This window comes from Argiope bruennichi, chromosome X1, assembly GCF_947563725.1.
Source record: "Argiope bruennichi chromosome X1, qqArgBrue1.1, whole genome shotgun sequence".
NCBI classification, from domain to species: domain Eukaryota; kingdom Metazoa; phylum Arthropoda; class Arachnida; order Araneae; family Araneidae; genus Argiope; species Argiope bruennichi.
This window is the reverse complement of record NC_079162.1, coordinates 33,036,121-33,049,844: the sequence shown is the minus strand read 5'-3', so window position 1 is coordinate 33,049,844 and position 13,724 is coordinate 33,036,121. Positions and strand designations below refer to the sequence as shown.

The window sequence follows — 13,724 nt, the reverse complement described above, 5'->3', positions numbered from 1 at the left end:
CTCCACCAGCAAGTCATTGAAACGCATTTTACGTATGGCAATGACTTCACCAATTGTTGTGGTGATAGCCTTCTGTACTAGAAAAGGTGATACAGAATTGAATGATTCATTTTTTTTCAGAAACTCGTTTAAGTTCAAAAAATCGATCAAAGTATGGAATATTAACAATTGTCTTAAGTTCTTTGTGATGCCCACTGAAGGGAGATTTGGTTTTGGCGTCCATGCGACATTAACAAGGATTCAGGCCCACCTCGGAGCCCAACAAGGGATAGCAGCCACCGGCTCTGGGCACTTCCACACTCAGTACTTACCATAGTGCTAATCGGTTACCTAAACGCTCAAAGTTATTTCCGGGGACAGTAACCACCCTTAACGCCAAGCCCAAGGAGCAACCCCTTCGCTTGATCCCAAGCAGACTAGCAACTCAAGTTGCCAGCTACCAGCCCATTGATACACCGGGGACAACAGTGCACCGTCCGTCTAAAGGGTCGCCCCGCACGGCGAACACGTGGGTTTTTTGGCTGCCCATGAGAAGCAAGAAACATACAGAGCGGTGATAGCTCACATGGAGAGCTCCCTCTCTTGCCGTCGAGGAATGGAAGGATCAAGCAGACAGTAGAAGACGTAGGGGAGAATAAACGATAAAGGGAGTAAAGATCCCTGGGAACCTAGGGATTGGGACACCTGTACTCACCTATAGTAGGTGAGCCCCTGAGGGTTTTTTTATTAATTGGAAGTATATATGAACCTCTAATAGTATAGATATTAGTTATTGGATCACGATTATTATTTTAGTGAGTATTTTAGTTTCTGTGAGTAGAATCAGCATCGGAGCATAAGAATCGCCGCAGTTCAAAAATTAAAGTGAAGCCTGAAGTCATTGACTCTTGCTATTTATTCATGCTTAGGTCTTTATCCACACACTGATAAATCAGTCAATTTAAACATTAAAAATAACTATCTCAAATGTTAGGCACCTAAACAAAAGTTCAGATTTCGCATCAGATACCAACGCAGACCAAGCTTTCCAAGACTAGATTTTCATGCACAAAATATATATTTAAAACTCTTTCTCAAGTTTAAGAAAAAAAAATCATTAAAGAATTTTTAAAAAGTTACTTTACCGTGGCCTTTTTGAGCTTTTGCTGTTCTTTGAAACCGCGAAAAGTGTTCTTTCAATAAGCTCAGACTATCTTGGTTTATTTTATCTTGCAAAGACGTATCTCCAAATCTAAAATAATAAAAATAATATTTGGTGATTAAAATTTTACTTGAGCAAAATTAATAAATCAACTAAAACTTGAAAACATTAATTACATTAATAACATTCATTATCTGAAAACATTAATAATCTGAAATTAATTACTGTAAGAAAAAGTTCTTTTTTTAAATCAATAGCAATGGCTTATTTTACATGCTAATTTCATCAAAAAATAAATAAATAATAATTGACACGAAATTGTTATTGTAGGTTAAACAACCATACTGTACAATCTTGTATTATTTTATAAAATTTTTTAACTGAAATTCACTTCAACATGTTTTGGTATTTTCTTTAGATAACTATCGGCAAATGTTTTCAAAATTATAGAAAAACTTTCTTTCATGAGCAATTTTAAAGACCATGAATTAAAAATTCCAATAGCATACTTAGTTTTTTTACACAAAAGATAAAGTTTACATTAATTTTTGACATATACAGGAAAAAAAATCCACTTGCATTTGCACCTAAATGCAAAATTTCGTTTGCATGTAAATCTTAATGTAAATTTCATTATGAGTCCAAATTAAAAAAGTAAAAAAATTTATTTAAGAAAACTCAAACTGTTAAATTAAATCAAACAAAAATTTATAAATGCGGGATAGTAATTCTGAAGTATTAAAGCAATGAAGGGGATATGCATTTGACGAGATCAACAGTTTTAAATACGAAATAAAATCTGCAAATATCATTATTAAGTATAACATAGACATGCATAAAACTTATCAAAAGAGATTTTCAAACAACCTCGTGCTGTCTTTTTCTCAGCTAATCATTTTGAGAGCATTCTGAGCATCTCTCTGAGCATTCAATAGTAAAAACTTAGAAATTTACAAAAAGCAAGCTTCACAGTATAAAGTACAATAGTATAAAATGCAAACAAGGATTTAAGATAATTCCTTCTTAAACTAATATTCAGCAAAGCACCACGATCGTCATAAAATTTTTAATTTTGCATTTATTAAATTAATTTAACATTGCTTCACAGCAAGACATCTTAAAGTAGTTTCAAATACGGAAAGAGACAGAAACTAAGGACATTCAACTGAAGAATTTGTAATATTATGCACTCTTGGAAATTGAAAAGTATATTCGTAAGCTTCATTTTTGATTAAACATTCATTTCTCATTCATATACAGTAGATTTCTTTCCTTTTTTACTTTAAGTAGAACACAAAATATTAATTTTAAGATAGAATATGGAAACACTCACACAGGAAAGCAAGTGAAAAGCAAGCAATTCAATTCACCATGGAAATTTAAGTTCAAACATGGGAATAATGTTTATTTTATAAAATATCAATTTTAAAAACTACTGAAGAATGAATTCAGGTTCTTTAAATTTTATAATTTTCAATACGATTTGTTTTAATGAAAAAGTTATTTTCACTGATTTTCAGTTTCTTCTTTTCCATAACATTACTACTACTAATAAAATAATGCAACACGATTAAAAAGACATAGTTCACTTTTTTATAAATTTTTTACTCAAGTTATGATATTAGCTAAAAACAAACATGAAATCGTAACAACAGGGAATGATAATATGATTTACAATCAATTTTTTTCCACTTGAAAAACAGTAGATAAAACGTGGATGATTTTTAATATAGATACTAAAAAAGTATGCAAGTAAAAAAGTAAAAGTATGCTCTTTAATGTCGAAGTAATTCATTTTAATTATTGGGGCTATCAAAAAATTACAAAACAAAATTAAATTTTGAAATTACTTCTCTGCAAGAGTTGCTTGTTCATTGATTCCAATGTTAAAGAAGACTGAACTAACAGTGAAACGATATCCATTATGACAATCAGCTGGCAATAAAGCAATGACTGATGGAGGTGCAGGGATGAAGACACGCAAAAACAATCTGGGGGAAAAAAAAACTTTGCAATGTATCATAATATAATAAAAGGAAAATTGGAACAAAATACCAGACTTTAAGTAATCAGATTTATCAGTTCATATATTCAATACATATATTCTCAATTGGCACTGCTAAAGAAATTGCCACTTAAAAATGGAACATATACAAAACTCAGAAAAGTAAAAGCTATGCTTGAATGAGAAAATAGTCCCACAAATTTCATAAACAATAAAAAAATATAAATAATTAAATAAAAATAATCTAATAATAATAAAATAAAAATAATCTGAAAGATACTCAGAACTAAAAAAAATATCAGCTATGCACTTACATCAGGCACATGATATACAAGATATAAAAGAAGATAAGACTCTCCACCTCATTAATACTTTTTTCTTTGAAATCTAAAAAATAACTAATTACTTCTTTGAATAATAAAGTAAAGTAATAACACTAAATTTTTGTTAGCCCATTTAATTATATTTCTATCAACAAGGTTTCAGTCTGCAGCTTTTTTAGTTAAATTTTAGACTACTAAGAATATCTGTTTAGTAAGATACTCATTAAAAATAGAACATAACAGCTAAAAAAACTGCTTTCTTTAAAACTCTAACATTATTCAGTTTAACTGCAAATTAACTTTTTTACAACTGCATTTATAATGATGTAGAGAAATATAATGAGTGGAAAATTCTTCAAAAAAATAAAAGTACTCTGGCTGATAATAACCTTTAAATATGAAAATAGATAAAACCAAAATAGATTTAAATAATTAAACTTCTAAGCAGTTTTGAAATATCTTTTATCCTATTCTCTCATTCGAGTTATTCATAAAACAAAATATCAATTAGCAAGCTTTAAACAATCCTGTTAACTGAAAATGAGTGAAGAGATTATGGGTTCAGTCAAGCATACTTGAAACAAAGTTTTTCAATAATAGAAAAATCGAATTTAATACTTTAAAAAATTTTAAGGACATATCTTAACAAACACAAATTGAATTTAAAAAACCATAAATTTTTTAGCAATGAATTTCGAAAGCAATTCCAATACTTCAATTTATATTACTATAATATATTTTTTGAGCATTTTTAATATATAAATTTAAAAACAGTAGTATAATATTAAAAATATTAATAATATATTAAAATTAAATAGCTTACCTACTACCTTCAATACGGGGTTGTGGATTACAAGAGGCAGAAGAAGGTTCTAGCCAAAAAAGAACTCTACGAAGGTCATCGATTCCAACTACCATATCTTCAAGAGCACCCATCTCATCACCATAGCAACTAAGAAGTCCTTCAAAATGACAAAGAACTCCCACAGTACGCAGCATATGAATGAACATTGAATCCGGATTGCGACACCATAATCTAGTCATCAAGCCTGTCACTAAACTCGTTAACTAAAGAGAAATAAATAAATCTCAAATCACTTAAAAAATGGATTAATAGTAAATTATTTCATAATCTGGGAGATTTCTAGAACTATATAAACGGACCTCATCATGAAAAAGAGAGAAGACTGGCATTCGATCAATCAGTTAATATATAAGTTTTGCAATTGCTACAGAACAGTAGATCTCATTTACAAAACACTACGCAGAAATATGGTGAATGCAAGTCATAATATTTGAGAGAATGTAGATATTATATATATAGACTATATATATACGGCTAATATTGACAAAATCGGAAGAAAAACGAGTTACTGGTTCTTGTTATTTTAATCTCTGTAATAGAAAAAAAATGTACATATCAATATATGTACAGTATATTTTACATACTGATGATATATTGATATAAGCATTTCTTTCTGTTCAGAGATGACAATTTAAAAAAAAAAATAAGAACATATTAAGTTTTTTTCCCTTTTTCTTTTGATTTATTTACATTTAGCAGTATATTGACAATATGCATCTGATAAAGAATTTCTAATCTAAACGCAATTTTTCTATTTTGTCAATGCTACCTAATCTACAGTTTTTATTCACATAAATCACAAAAGCGTTAAATACTATTAGTGGTCATGATTTAAATTGCAATGATGGAGGCGAATAAACAAGCTCCTTTTTCTTCGTTTATATCCCATAAAGAAAGTGTGTACTCTTAGATTGAGAATGTTTACAATTTTAAGCTAGCTTCTAAGTTCTTCGAGCATGTTCTTTTACACGATGTCTAAATAGAAGAAATAACTAAAAGAGAACCAAATGTGCACAATGGTTGAGAAGATTATTATTTTTTGAAAAAAGAAATTTAAAAATACACCTATCAAAACTTTACAATAAAAGATACCTAAATGCAGACCAGAATTGTTCAGGGCTAATCAGTCTTTTAATTAACAACATAACATCATTTAAGGAATTAACGTCCTCTTTTATTTTAACGCATTTCTATAGCATTAATTAAAGTAATTTCTAAACATTAAACAAGCTTCTTAAGGAATAGTTTTGTTCAAAATTCGGTAACCTTTTGTAAAATTTCTCAAATAAATGTAAAATGCAACTAGTTAGGGGGAAAATATCAATATAATTTTTAATTTAGTTAATTGTAATCATAATAAATTAACACAACAGAAACAACCATGATTCTCTCTAGACTAATCAAATAAAGGCATAAAAAAGGTTTTAATTTTTACTTTTTTCAGCTGATTTTCTTCCTCATCCAGTAATAAATAGGAATATTATTGAAGTCATATTGCAGAATACTCTGCGAAAAATTCGTTAATTTTAATGAACAATTCATTTATCTCAAAAGGATGTAAATTTTATCTCGTTGAAATAAGATAAGTATTGAAATGACACTCAAATACATATATTGTAAAACAACAGATACAACAAACGATATTATAACTGCATACAATTAAAAATAATTGTCATAAACATTTATATTCAATAATATTCCTTTGATTTATGACTTAAATTTTATATGAAAAATATGTTTGATATCAAATAAGAAAAAACTGTTGGAGGTGAATAAAAAATTTCACCCTTTAAAATAAAATTGAAAGACGAAAGAGTTTGAAAGCAGTAAATAATTTACAAAATTTTTTAAAACAAATAAATTTGAAAGCAAAGAAATAAAGAGAAAATAGCGATTTTATGTTCAATAAATTCGGAAATTTTCATGAAGAAAGCCTACCAGACCAATTTTAATCTTTCTTTTTAAAAGCAACTATTCTGTATAGTGAATTTCAGAGTTTAAAATATTAATTATCAATGTGTTTTTCATATTAATGTTTCAATTTATTGCTGGAAGAAGATCAGAAGCTTGCTGATAAGATGCTGGTATAAGAAACACGTGATTCTAGGTTCAAAACTCAATCCAAAGATCTGCCATATATGTGGAATTTGAACATGTTAAATTTGACATCAAGCCTGAAATATCTTCCTAATGCTCTGGTCAGGGAATTAGAAGTTCAGATATCTGATTATTATTCAAAATTAAAGCCTATCTCAAAATAATTTTAGTATTGCTTCAAAATGGGCATTAATAAAACTAAGTTAAACAAAACCATACGAAGGGTAATATGCTATTTTTGTATTAGCATTATATATATATATATATATATATATATATATATATATATATATATATATATATATATATATATATATATATATACTTGCTTACTAGCTCGCATCTCTTCTAAAAGAATGCGGCCCATTGGCTGACAACAACTGGCTTAATTCGAACAATAACGAGGCTTAATTCATACAATAGTCAATAGAAGATTGTAAATTAGTGTAGAAAAAGCTGGGTTCGAACAAGCTTGGAAAAAAAATAATATACGAAACACTTTATTCTAAAATAAAGCAACTAAGCGAGCAAGCAAAATTTCTAGCAGATAAATTAATTTTAAATATTGTATTAGACTGCATTACATTGTATATAATCCATTGCGTGCTTCACTGTTTTGTCTCAATTAATTCTATGAGTGCCATAAAAAAGTGAAAATGCTGCCTACTTTATTTTGCATTTTTTTTTTTTTTTTTTTTTTTGAAAAAGCAGGCTACTGAGAACTTGGTTTTTAGCTCTTAGAAATATACAGAGTCCTGAAACTTTTTTTGCATCTCCGACAGTAGTGCCTATTGCAGTTATGCAAATGGCCATGGAACTTTTACATTATTTAATATTAAATGTACAAAATTTATATAACAAAATCTTAACTCAAACATCACTATATAAAAATTTAGAAATATAACTAGAATTCACAATTGCAGCATGTAAGGAAAAAATCTGGAACTTTCTGGGCTTTATATATTTACTAAAATACTTACGGATGAATTTTTGAAAACAAGGACAAAAATCTATGTCTTCAAAAATTGGCTCTAATTGATTAAAACGTTGGCTTGAAATCAAATGGTTATTTACAGGGAACAAAATTCATAATTCTCAAACAAGATTAGGCAATAAAAATGTCATGTAAATTAAAATCCCAAAGTTAAGATATTGACATGAGATTCAACTTGGAAATATAATACTGATAATAGGATTAGTGAAAAGTTTTAATACTTCATGTCAACGTTCACGATTTCCTCCTTTGTTTCAATCTATAAGTCTCAACAATGGATGAACATGCATAATAATAAAACTCGCCATGTTGCTTACACATGATTAACTCATCTTATTTTAGAACTAACAAAGTATTATTCTATTTTTAGATAGTAAAATAAACCCCACCAATCATAATAAACTATCTCTTATTTCACTTTTCAATAATACCAACATCAGGAAGATGGCACAATTATGAATCAAAAATGGTATCAATCATTGTAAGAAAAGTAGTTAAAAGCCACAACATCAAACAGACAATTGTACATTTAATATCATTTTCCCTATTTCATTATATGAAAATTACAATATTGTATATTTAAAACAATTCTGATAAAACTAATTATATTTTCATTCATACTATATACAATACAGGCAGAAATTAATAAAATCAATAGTAAGCATTAACTATCATAAACTTTGCATTACTTAGATGCGCTTACAATTACAAAGAAAATAGTATATAGAGTGTTGGCACCGCTAATGAACATACCAATAATGAAATCTAATGAATAAAGTTTCATTTCTCTGGGGGAGAATTAATTTTGTCATTAATGCATAACTTTATAAAAATATAGTTTAACATGAATAATATATATAAAGAAAAAAAATCTAAATGTAATAATACAATAATTAAATACATTAATAAAGATATTACCTAAAGTAATCATTTAACTACAGCAAAAAGTAGTCAAGACATAAAACTCACAGATTGTGAAAAAACAATATCCCTTCTATGCCTGACTTTCTGACTCAAAGGCAAACATTTTGTAGATTCCTATGAAAAAAAAAATTAAATTAAAAATGAAATTAATTTTGGACAAAATATTCATTTTATAAAATATAAACAATTTAAAAATAATATTACCTACAAGAGTTAATTTAAAAAATATTACAACTATAAGAGATTATTGTAGGAAAATCAAGATAACAGAGAAATAGTGTTAAAGTGTCTCCATAACTGTAATGAAATTATTACCAACCACACAATACAAGTGTTGAAATTTTATGGATGTTGAAATTTTATGGATTTTTCATCTTTTCCTAAACAAAAATATTTATTTTTCTGCAACTCTCAAAAAAGATGTTAGTGAGCAAATAATATTATATTACATTTTCCTTTTAATGAATTTACTGAGTTGCAACACAGAAATATTTAAACCAACTTGTATTTCTTTACTACCTCACTTTACATTTCGGGTATATAATTAAAAGACAACTGTTATATTTTGATTGTTTTGAAAATTGAATAATATTCTGAGAATAGTTAAAATTCGTTCAATAGGAGAAACAAAATATTTTTAATTTAAATTAATACATTTTGCATATTTTGGCGCGTTGTATTTACTATTAGGGTCCGCTAAATGAAGGAAGGGAAAAAAAAAAAATTTGTCGCTGTACTAGAGAAAAGTTGCGAATCTATGAGAAATATTACGATGAAAAAAAATTAATAAAGCTGATTAATATCTTCTGCTGCACCATGAAGTTTAGGTCGTAAGAAGAGGCAAAAATTGACTGTTTTAAATTTAAAAAACTTGCTTAGTTAAAAAAAAAAAACTTATTTTAAAATTTTATGTCATTTGCTTTAAGTCCTCAATTTTGTAAGAATAATAAAACATGCATCACTCTGTCAAATAATTGCAATAATCGATACATATATATAGCAAAAAGTTATTTAAGTCTAAGAAAAATAGCAAGATTTTTGTGGGGGGAGGGATAGTTTTTTGTTTGTTTCTACACTGCAAAAACTAGAATATCGTTTGCTAGCAAAGAACGCAGAAAGTAAATATAAAAAAGGAAAAAATTCATAGTTCTTCAGCTATTAAAATACCTTTAGGTGTTTAAAAAATTTTGAATGATATTTTAGTGCTTCTTCTGACCAGATGGTATTTAAAAGTCTAATTCATAGGATAACGCTGCCATTATAAGCAGTCTGATTTTGAATTCAATGTTTCAAATTTTTTGCAATGCTTCTGGATCAACTTTGAATTTTGAATCTCAGAGCATAAATATGTGTGGAGTGGAACTTTCGTTCCCCAATGTTTTTTTATTTATTTATTTATAGTTTGAAGATGCATATATATCCTGCCTTTTCTTCTTTGAAAAAGCAGGATATATAAGCAGAATCAATCATCTATGCATAATTTTTTTTTATAATAAACTTATTTTAAGGAGAAAAAAACTCTTGCTAATAGATAAAAATAAATAGATTCAATGTTATTTACAAATTGAATATTCCAAATGATTATGACCTGAAATGTCTAGTTGCAAGACTGACTGACTTGGCTTTTAAAATTTGATAAAAGATTCTTCAATGGATTTAAAAACTTGTTTTGGGCATCAAAAATATCTCCCAGTTTTAATATTTAACAACAATGGCTAAGAAAGCATAAAAATAATCCCCCTGCCCCTCCATTCTACTGTCATTTGAATACATTGTTAGCTACGAACCCCTTGAAATGTAACAAATTGGAGGATCACATGTAAGCAATTTTCAATACATTTTATCAATTTTATGGTAACTATAACATAGAAAAAAAAGTTTTAATCTGCAATGCGTGTTTTTTGTTAAAAAGGTAAATCTGTAAAACCCTAGTTTTTTTACAAATCTGACATCTAAGTATCATTTGGTGAGAATAAAGACTAAAATGTCATACAAAATATTTGAAAAATAAAATATGTTTGAATATCTGAAGTATTTTCTTAGAAAAAAAGCTCTTCATTTTTTTTCTTAACTTTCTGTATCCATGCCTCACATTCTTCACAAAAATGAATGATATTTTTGTCATTGAGCTGTGTATTGAAATATGATATAAAGAAAGAAATATAAATGAAGTTATTAGTATTTTTACACAAAATAAATTAATGGAGTTGATATTTTAAACAAAAAAAAAAACGTAATTGACATTTATTAGACTTAAATAATCTTTATTCTCGCATGATACATCAAATCACATTAATTCAATGACAAGATAATGCATGAAGATAATGCTGAAGATCAGAAACCAAAAATCGCACAATGAAGTAATTTTGCATATTTCCGTTCACTTGCGAAGGATGTGCGATAAAATAAATATTATTACTCATAAAAAAATTAACAGTTAACGGTACGATAAACATATAGAAAGCTTTAAAATTTTCAAAGTTAATGAAAAATAGTTGATGTTCGTCAATTTTTATGATTTTAAAGCTTCAATTGGAGTGTAGAAAATATAGGCAGTAGGAGCAGCAGAAGTTTTTTTTTTTTTTTTTTTTGTCTTTTCAATTTTTATTAATTGAAAATTAAGAATAATGAGTCATGAAGTATAGTGACATGAATAATTTTTTATAATTTCTTCATACTTTCTCTAATATACACACATGAAGCAATAAATATTTAAAAAAGCTTTTCGAGCATTTCAATAAAAATTATCACTTTGATAGTTATTATAATTTGAAACAAAATTATGAATAACACAATCACACTCATATTTCAAAGTGCATTCATTTATATTCATCTGGAAAGATTATTAACAGGTCTATCCAAACAAGAGAATTTTCAGAAACCAGATATGTACATATGATGCTATGTGCTAATACAATCAGAATTATTAACTTATAATTCAAATTTTAAAAAATGATATCTTCTGAAAGATTTCAGACCTTATTTATAAAAAGCTTAGAAAATTTATTTATAAAATATTTAATGGAATGAAACTGCTTAACACAAGTTATTGGAAATTTTCACTATAACTCTCAAAGATTCATATTTTATTTATAAATTTATGTGAATTTTGAAATTAAAAAATACCTTGAAAATACACACAATGAAGACTAAAGAAAAAATATATAACAGAGTGAATTTTTGAACAAAATTTTCTACATACCCTCCAAAGATACTGTATAACATTAAATACCAATTCTTCAAATTTTGATATAAAAAAATAATAAATGAAATATAGGAAAAATTATTAAATAATGGTACAGCATATGCACTTACTTTTAAAGACACAATACTATAAGTCAATTTAGCTGTTTTCTTTAAACATTGAATAGCCTGACGCAATTTTTTAATGCTGGGCATTAATTCATCTGTCCAACTGCATAACTTATCTAAGCTTTCTGCAAGTTCCACAGGACTTTCTTCTTTATTTTCCGCAATAAATGATTGCACTTTACCTGCCATACACATTATGCTAGCTTTGATGTTTAAGTGTGTCAGATCCTGAAAATAAAATATCTAAATTTAAACAGATTTAAAAACATTTTCAATGTTAGTTTAACACTTAAAGTTAAAATACAAAAAATTTAAATTAATAGTTAGTAATAAAAATAAAATAATAGATAAAGTTTTTAATTAAAAAAAAGGCAATAACATCTCAACACAACATTATAAGAAGAATTAAAAGAGTTAATAAGTTACAAATTTGAAACATTTACATAAAGGAAATCTAAAATCATATATATTTGATTTGATTTGCAAAAAGAGCATTTTGAATTTACAGAATATATTTAAAGGATTGAAAAATTGCTTAAAACTCAAAAACCAAGAAATAAAATATACTGAAATTTAAAATATTTAAAGTATAAATGGATTCAGTATATTGTTCAAAATGTTTTTAGAAGACATGCACTTTAATATTTAAGTCAAAATATTTTAATCAGCTTTCAGTTGAGTTAATTAATTTTCATTTCTACAGCTGCTGAAATTTTTTCTAACTTTACAAAGTATAATAATATTAATAATAATAATATATATTGTTATAAGAAATTAAAGAAAAAGCGAATTACTACCATATATATCTTATTCTAATAATTGATTTTACACAAATGGGATTTCTTTTTCTCCAAAAAGTTCAAAATAAGTTCATCAAATATCAGCTAAGAGAAAGAATAGCTGGACTAAGCTATGAATTTTTATAAAACTCAAACAAATCAAAACTTTTGAGTTTTATAAAACAATCGATGCACAATAATTCAGATAAAATATCAAAGACTAGCATTAAGATTCTATATAAAACATATAAATCATATGCACATATAAATCATATTATATCTAAAACAAAAACTATCTGAGAGTCTTGCTGCATGACACAGAAACAATTTTCTTTTTTTTCTCCCCCTACTATTCAAATTACTATAATAAAACTGCTAGTCTGTTTTAAGCAACAAATTCTTTAAATAGTTCGTCATTAAGTAAATGAACTGAGATAGCCAAATTTTTCCAATATTAATAACTTTCAACAATAATACCATGGTACCCACATTTTGATAAGTCCCATCTTATATTTTTATTCAGATATTCTATAAAAGTTTGATTCATAAAAATCTAAATCAAACATGATGATATAATAGTTCATCTATGCATCAGAAGCCACACTGATACAATGTTGCCAAAAATAGAAAAGATCCACATTAAAATTGTCTAAATTACAAAATAATGAAATTTACAAAACTTAGAGTAACTATAAGGTTCCTCAACATGCAAGGATAATAAATTTGAGGAAGAAAAAAAAGAAAACTATGAGCACATTTACTGATGCCAAGCATACTTTCGATTACACAAATTCAAGGCATATTTATCTTCAACTATATGTGTCTGCTACACCAATCTTTTGAATTAGTAGTTACATCTCAGAGCTGCCCAAAATATGAATTAGATATTTAAAGAAACAAGCTTTGGACATTCTCGTGTATTTTATATGAATAAGTTCAGTCAGTTTAAACTGCAACATTTGAATTTCAATAAAGATATTTTTCCAAAAAAATATTAAATGCAAAGAGATAACATACAGATATCTGCATGTGCTTGTAATTTACCACTAATTATATTTAAACACTCATAACGAAATAAATAAAATATAAAAAATAAATTATGAGAATATTCTCTACAGTAAACTTTCAATGTATATGAATTTAAAATTTTTGTGGAGAGATTGTAATCTTTCAATAAAATTAAATTTAAACTAATCACAATTTTAATTGAAAAATTCTACCAGTTTGAACGAAAATCTTATACATTTTCAGAGGAAACACACTAAATATTTTTTTTAAACAATT

The 13,724-nt window shown here is 26.8% G+C and overlaps 1 protein-coding gene across 4 annotated transcripts in view; it reads right to left on the bottom strand.

Moving 5' to 3' along the window:
- LOC129958492 (inositol polyphosphate-4-phosphatase type I A-like) overlaps window positions 1–13,724 on the bottom strand; it is a 56,762-nt gene that overhangs the window by 11,975 nt on the left and 31,063 nt on the right. For all 4 annotated transcript variants that reach the window (XM_056071004.1, XM_056071005.1, XM_056071006.1 and 1 more), the window contains exons 17-21: window positions 11,665–11,889; window positions 8,395–8,463; window positions 4,293–4,537; window positions 2,992–3,132; window positions 1,125–1,231 (exon numbers count right to left, since the gene is read on the bottom strand). In XM_056071004.1, the coding sequence (XP_055926979.1) occupies window positions 1,125–1,231; window positions 2,992–3,132; window positions 4,293–4,537; window positions 8,395–8,463; window positions 11,665–11,889 (787 nt within the window). The remainder of the gene's footprint in view (window positions 1–1,124; window positions 1,232–2,991; window positions 3,133–4,292; window positions 4,538–8,394; window positions 8,464–11,664; window positions 11,890–13,724) is intronic.